The 8081-nt window shown below is 49.0% G+C and overlaps 1 protein-coding gene across 1 annotated transcript in view; it reads left to right on the forward strand.

The window, feature by feature from the left end:
- The window catches only part of LOC104989391, a gene marked incomplete at its 3' end in the record, with an annotated part of 11604 nt that overhangs the window by 1378 nt on the left and 2145 nt on the right, over nt 1–8081 (forward strand). Inside the window, 2 exon segments of the mRNA XM_010841049.1 lie at nt 4183–4286; nt 7751–7812. Coding sequence (XP_010839351.1) covers nt 4183–4286; nt 7751–7812 — 166 coding nt within the window.

Genomic DNA, 8081 nt, shown 5'->3' on the forward strand with positions numbered 1-8081 from the left:
AAATAATAAATGCTGGAGAGGTTGTGGAGAAAAGGGAACCCTCTTACACTGTGGTGGGAATGCAAACTAGTACAGCCACTATGGAGAACAGTGTGGAGATTCCTTAAAAAACTGGAAATAGAACTGCCTTATGATCCAGCAATCCCACTGCTGGGCATACACACTGAGGAAACCAGAAGGGAAAGAGACACGTGTACCCCAATGTTCATCGCAGCACTGTTTATAATAGCCAGGACATGGAAGCAACCTAGATGTCCATCAGCAGATGAATGGATAAGAAAGCTGTGGTACATATACACAATGGAGTATTACTCAGCCATTAAAAAGAATACATTTGAATCAGTTCTAATGAGGTGGATAAAACTGGAGCCTATTATACAGAGTGAAGTAAGCCAGAAGGAAAAATACCAATACAGTATACTAACGCATATATATGGAATTTAGAAAGATGGTAACAATAACCCGGTGCACGAGACAGCAAAAGAGACACTGATGTATAGAACAGTCTTATGGACTCTGTGGGAGAGGGAGAGGCTGGGATGATTTGGGAGAATGACATTGAAACATGTAAAATATCATATAAGAAACGAGTCACCAGTCCAGGTTTGATGCACAGTACTGGATGCTTGGGGCTAGTGCACTGGGACAACCCAGAGGGATGGTATGGGGAGGGAGGAGGGAGGAGGGTTCAGGATGGGGAACACATGTATACCTGTGGCGGATTCATTTTGATATTTGGCAAAACTAATACAATTATGTAAAGTTTAAAAATAAAATAAAATTTTTTTTAAAAAAAGGAAGAAAAAAAGTAAAAAAAAAAAAGAGTTGAATAATTTTTAAAAAATTGAAATGAAAACTACACTAGAAGGAATCAATAGCATAATAACTGAAACAGAAGAATGGATAACTTATCTGAACAGCAAATTTGTGGAAGTCACTGCCATTGAACAGAAAGATAAAATAAGAATGAAAAGAACTGAAGACAGTCAAATGGACCTCTGAAGTAACTTAAATGTTCATCAACTGAGGAATGGATAATGAAGCTATGGATCATATTAATATAACTACATTATAAAAATCCAAAAAGAAGAAAAAGGACAGAGAGGACCTGAAGAAAATATCTGAAGAGATAATAACTGGAACTTCCTAAACATAGGAAAAGGAACAGTCACTGAAATCCAGGAAGCACAGAGAGTCCCAGGCAGGAAAAATTCAATGAGAAACATGCTAAGACACATATTAATCAAACTAAGAAAAATTAATGACAAAGAAAAAAATATTTAAAGCAACAAGGGAAAGGCAACAAATAACATACAAGGAACTCCCCTAAGTTTGCAGGTAATTTTTCCACAGAAATTCTGCAGGGCAGAAGGAGTGGCATGATATATTCAAAATTTATGAAAGTGAAAAGCCTACAACCAAAAGTACTCTCCCCAGCAAGGATCACATTCAGCTTTGACAATGATATCAAAAGCTTTGCAGATAATCAAAAGCTAACAGAATTCAGCACTATCAGAACAGCTTTGAAACAAATTTTAAAGGAAATTCTCTAATGGAGAATTGGGGTACTGGCAGGAAGGGCACCATCTCCTTTACTAAATATTTCAGACAGCCACCGAGTTCTTTTTGGTTTCTGATTTCAGATTTCTTTGATATGGTCCATTTTCAGTCTTTATTGAATTTGTTACAATATTGCTTCTGTTTTATGTTTTCATTTTTTGACTTCAAGGCATGTGGGATTGTTACTGAGTCCAAGCTCACTCTGCTTGCTGCACAACAGGGCAATAAAGCAGAGGTGGGGTGTTGAGGCAGGAAATATGACTTTATTCAAAAAGCTGGCAGACTGAAAAGATGGCAGACTAACATCTCAAAGTAACCATCTTGTCAGGGTCTGGATGCTAGTGTCTTTTATATAACACAGAGCTGGGGTGGAGGGGGCGTGAGGAAATAAAGGAAAAAGGCCATTAATCTTACAATATCTCTTGGAATGGCCAGCCTCAGGAGGGAGTGTGTTAATTTCTTCATTCCTGTAGCCATCCACAGGTGGACAGGGCCCTGAACAAAGTCAAAGGGGCAGGGTTCCCCAAGGCAGGCCATTATGTATGGACAGTATCCTTGTAGTAAACAAACCAACGAGAAGCAAATGTTAAAGTAAATGATCCAACATGGAGTCAGATTTTGTCCTTCCCTGTAACAATTCCCCACAGTCAGTGTCCATTCCACAGTTTTATGGGGAAAGAGGTGATGATCATCCTAATTGCTTCATTAGTTGCATCTTTTGGGGAGTGTCCACCATCGGTACCAATGTTTCAAATGCTGAGATTTGTCCTCCTTTGTTGTTCTTTGGAAAGTATCTGTAGACATTTAAAAATGTTCACATATGAAAAACATTTATAACCTAAGTGTTGAGAGTTATGTTCTATTCAGTGAGAATCTTTTAGGACTTCAAACTGAGGAGGCAGCAACTGAAGTTAAGGAATTTAGCACTTTTCTATGTATGGAAGGAGAAGGCAACGGCACCCCACTCCAGTACTCTTGCCTGGAAAATCCCATGGACGGAGGAGCCTGGTAGGCTGCAGTCCATGGGGTCACTAGAAGTTGGACACGACTGAGCGACTTCACTTTCACTTTTCACTTTCATGCATTGGAGAAGGAAATGGCAACCCACTCCAGTGTTCTTGCCTGGAGAATCCCAGGGACGGGGGAGCCTGGTGGGCTGCCGTCTCTGGGGTCGCACAGAGTCGGACATGACTGAAGTGACTTAGCAGCAGCATGTATGGGAAGATGCAAGAGTCATTAAATTGAAATCATTCCCTTTGATATGCACCTCACCATCTGGGGCCAGTATCCTGTATTCTCCTTCCTGAGTTTCCTCAAGGCTCACCATGGGGAGTGGCTGCAGTCTGATGGCTGCTAGTCCGCAGGTATTCTTCTCCTTCCTGAGGCTCTGGGGAACTAAAGTATGAATATCAAAGAAAATCTTACTGCACTGAAGGTTCCCCTTGAGATGGGCAGGGGCAGCACCAGGACTACAAAAGGTTTTTGTAGTTTCAAGCAGTAGAAACCCTGGTCCAGAGCTTTGGGACTGGGACAGGGCCAGGGGAGCGGGAGAGGCAGCATCTCACAGCAAGGGGGCCTTTCTGGGATTGTGGGGTTGCCGCTATCTGCTGTCCAGGATCACCCACTGACAGGGGCCACCCCTCGGCAGCCCCACCCCTGCTGCATCACTCCTGCTCTCAGGCCCTCCTCCCCATGGCTGCTCCCACCCCCTCCCTGCTCAGCTGCCAGTTGTCCTTTCAGCTCCCAACTCCTGCCCCTGAAAACAGGAATCTGACTGGCCACTCCAATTCCAGGCCCAAACTCTCCCTCCTGGGGCACCATCCTGCTCAGAGACTCAGGGACCCCCGAGCCGCAGCTTCTTGGGAAGCATCTGTTGGTGCCATGGCCATATACCCAGTTCTCCAACCTACACCTGGGACTGAAAAGTACCAGGTGTTTCAAAGGAAAGGAAGCTGGAAGAGGGTGTTCCCCTTCCTCTCTGGGCCTGCAACCAGCAGCCACTAATGCTGCCTCCTCTGCCCCCACACTGCTCAGTGGGCAGACAAGCTGTGTTCTGATCACCCATGTGAGGCCAAGGCCATCTCAGACCCATCATGGATCAAACATGAGAGGCTTGGCTCTAACCACCAGGACACAGCTCCCTGACCCCTCAGCACAGCCCTCACCAACCACTTCTCTCCCTCTGGTTCGTGTGCTTGGCCTATCTCCTGCCCTGTGGCCATTGTCCAGACAGGACTCCCCGGACCAGGGTCGGGGAGAAGGGAGGGCAGAAGGGGCCTAGGATCAGAGCATGATGGGAAGGTGGGAGTGTGGAGTATCACCCTCCCCTTCAGCACTTAATAGTTTCCTAGTCCCTGAAGTTAATCACATCAAGGGGAACCTGTTCCCCCATAGTGACAGTCACATCAAAGGATGCCCTAAAGATTTCTGGAAGAGTAAACAAACCATGTGGAAATTATTATAATACTGTGGTGAAGTATTTGAACTTGTATCACTCGATGTCATTTGATCATCTCCATCATGAGCTGACTACAAGGGGATACATCTAATCTTAGATTTTATGTTCGTTTGCTTTGTCACATTGGCTGAAACTATCAATTCCCCTCCCTTTTGTCCCCACAGGAACCTCTGTGAGGCAAGTCTCAGCATCGGACGCAGATGGCAATAATGAAACCTACAACACAGACAACTCGGCCATTGCCGATACCCTCAGCCAAGATCAGCCGGTGCCATGTCACATAAGCTAGCACGTGGAGACCACCAGCATGCCCACTGCCGGGCTGGACCCACAGGTCAGGGGTTAGCAGAGGTCCACCAGTGCTGCAACCAAATCTACGCCCGTACCCCCTGGCGAGGCACAGACACACCAGCCAATCAGAAGAGGCACCAGCGATAAGGACCAAGACATGACATGGTAAAACCCCTAGAAGAGAACACAGGCAAAACATTCTCTGACATAAATCATACCAACAGTTACTTTAGTCAGCCTCCCAAGGCAACAGAAATAAAAACAAAAATAAACAAAGGGGACCTAATCAAACTTACAATCTTTTGTACCATAAAGCAGAGGAAACCACAAACAAGATGAAAAAGACAACTTCCAGAATGGGAGAAAATATTTCCAAATGTTGTGACCGACAAGGATTTAATTTCCAAAACACACAAACAGCTTATACAACTCGGCAACAACAACAACAAAAAAAAAACCAATCCAAAAAAAAAAAGGGCAGAACTAACCAGGCATGTCTCCAAACATGAATTACACAGTCACCAACACCACCAACCCTCTAGCTCTCAGCCTGACTGCGAAGTCCAGCTGAGGCCAGCAGATACCCCATGAGCTATGCTCTGTGGTGGCCCCTGTGTCACTGGTAAGCAGCAGTGTCACAATGCAAGCCAGCAGTACTCAGCCTGGCAGACTGCTCGAATCAGTGGGGACACACTGACCCATGAACACTCCCGATTCTGGGCCAGGCAGTGACCCGAATGGGCAGATGAGTGAAGAAAGCAGAGTCCACAGCTCAGACAGATCCAGCCATCCCCAGGCAGGGAAGGGGCCCCATCTCTGGCCAGAGCCCTTGGGATCCCTGGCTTAAGAATAAAGATGCTTCAGGCACAGGTGGTCAGAACAAACTTGGAGCTGCTTTTTAAGACATTCAGGGCAGGACACATAGGTGAGTGAAGGCCAGAGGGAGTTCATCATAAAAAAACAGAGTGTCTAGGGGAACAGACGGGCTTGGGTGGAGCTGAGCCCTGTGGGGGCTGGGAGGCTGGGCTTAGAAACCCTGTATGCCTCTCTCCCATCTCTGCCTCCTAATCTACTTAACCCCTACTCTGCAGCCTGATGTTGTCTGTCCTGTGCAGCTCCACTCAGACTGTCCATTCATTCAAAGGATATTTGTTTAGAACCTGCCTCTGGCCAAGTCATGTTCCAGACACCAGGCCAGCCATGAGGAGACAGACAATAACTCCAGTCCTTGGGGAGCAGAAACTTTACCAGGGGCCAAACACATCCCCTCCTGTGGCCACCGCCCCCAGCCTCACCCTCCTCAGCCCATTGGCCAGCCCTCCAGGAGCTCCAGCCCAAGGACATGGTGACATCTGAGCATCTCCTCTCCTCCAAAAAGGTGGCTCTCTGGACTCATTGCCCGTCAGCCTCTTGCACCCAGTGCTCTGTGTCCTTCTCAGCACATACCACCATCTGAAACGGGCTCCCCGTCACCTGCATCACCTCAGTGTACTGGCAATGTTATACCCTTGGTGAAGGAAGGTCCCAGATGCCTTCACAAACTTTCTGTTGAGTTTTCACCACAAATTCCCATAACGGTGGCCTGGAAGAGCTCTCTAGACAGGTGTGGAGCAGGGGTTCAGCAGGCTGGAGAGGGTGAACTCACATGGGCTGCTCCAGTGGTTCAGGATAGGACAAGGGCCTCCCAGCACCAGCTTGGACCTGGATGCCAGGCAGACCAGCTTCATTCTCCCTGGGACCATGAGGGGGCGAGTCTCTTGTTGCTGCTCAGGGTCTTGGCTGCCCAGGAAGAAGTGTCAGTTCCAAGGTACTGAGTACCTTGTGTGCTGTTACCCGTTGTCCCTGCGTGATCTCAACTCCCCCAGACAGAACTCTTTGGGCTACATGCTTGGAACAATCAACAGGAGTGGTTTAAAATCACAATCCAGGACCTCCCAGCACCAGCTAGGACCTGGATGCCAGGCAAACAAGCTTCATTCTCCCTGGGACCATGAGGGGGCAAGTTTCTTGTTGCTGCTCCATAATCCAAGTAACACAATCCAGACACAAAAGGCCCCACACACCTACCACAAGGCCCAGGGGTAACACCAGAAGGCGAGCTGCTTATCTCCTCCTCAGCATCTTGTGTCTTCCTTAGCGCGAGTCATGCCCTCCTGGTGCCAAGGGGCTGCTGCATCTCCAGCATCACATCACACAGTCAGAAGGGAGTAGGAGGAGGAGGGCAGGCCCCCAGCAGAACTGGGCTTTGCTCCCAGGAGCCCAAAAGTGCTGAGTGGCCACTACTGGCTGGATCCAGTCAGGCAGCTACCGCTTGGGGGGTCATGTGGTGAGCACGGCATGGCTGGCCCTATTAGGCTGGACCTGGCTTCTCTTAGTCAGCCCGCTGCCCTCTCAGGTTCCAGGGGAAGCCTGCAGGCCAGACAGGGGCCCTGGTGAGGCCTCAGAAGCACCTGTGGTGACGCCCTGCCCTGGCCTGCCCTGTGCTCTCCCAGGACTAGGTTGTCCCTTGGAGCAGAGAAGGTACAAGGGCTCTAGATGGGAAGTGTGACAGGGCAGTCACCAAAAAAGGTTTGACTGTTGTTGTTCACTGGCTTCTGACATCTGTACAAGGAAAGGTTACAGAGTGAAAATGATCAGCCTGTCGACACTGCTCGTCCCAGACTTGGTCCTAGCGTCACTCTTCTGTGTCCCACACCAGGCGTTCCAGCACACAGCCCCTCTGCACCTCAGCTTCACCCTCTGTGACACGGGGACTCTGACAGCCACAGCCTGAGCCTGTGACGGTGACGAGGTGAACTAACCCTTGTAATGGAGTGAAAATGGCTGCAGATTCAAACCATGAAGCTATACTGCCTCTCCCCCTGGTCAACAGCCACTACTCACCCCTCACCTCACAGGCCAGCGGCCTCCTCACTCTGTGCTGGGCTGCACAACTGCCGGTGTGTAGAGAAGTTCATTGATTTAATTGTCCCTCGTGGGAGCAGCATGATTGTTTCTGGTCCCGTCCCCATGGCCGTTTGCCTAAACTGGTGTGTGTGTCTCTGTGGTGTCACCTCCTAAAAACATAAGCCGTGCCAAACCTCATCCTATTTACATCTCAAACACACACTTACTGGTTACCTCCAAAGCAGTTGTAAGCAACACACAAACTTTGCAGAAAGGTCTCCTTCCCCAGCTCAGAAGGGATCTTTAAGGCTCAAACTGACCGGGCTCACTATCCAGTCATTAGAACATGCAGTTTAGTGAGAAGAAAAAGGACACCACACCCAGAACAACAACCCGTCAGGCAACGTTACGCAGACTGTAAACACAGAAGGCCCTTATTTGTATCTAATCTGTTACATAAAATCTGTTCCATGAGCACATCAGGAGATATTTTAATACAATGACAGGATTCACGCCTGTATGTTCAGCCTTGCCTCGTCCGTCATTTCTGCACAGCCCGGACCCTACGCTGTCAGTGTAGGGGGTCCCTGCACCTTGGGAGTCGAGGGCCAGAGCAGGTAAACGACCACAAGGGTGTCACCCCGCACTGTCACTCTCAACCCGGGGTCGGTCCTGCCTGGGGCACCTCCACGAGGCCTGGCGGGGCTTCCAGCAAATCTTGACAGTTCAGGGAAGGAAAACAAGCTGCACAAGTTCAGGGACCCTGAGGGTGGTCGGGCTCCACCTGCACTGCCAGCGTGGACTTCGGCTGGAGCTCGGCCGGGTCTTTCCCCCACCGCCCGCACAGGGTCCTGCGTCCCTCCGGGTCCTGCGCCCCGACCCCGCC

This window comes from Bison bison, unplaced genomic scaffold, assembly GCF_000754665.1.
Source record: "Bison bison bison isolate TAMUID 2011002044 unplaced genomic scaffold, Bison_UMD1.0 scf7180017846851, whole genome shotgun sequence".
NCBI classification, from domain to species: Eukaryota; Metazoa; Chordata; class Mammalia; order Artiodactyla; family Bovidae; genus Bison; species Bison bison.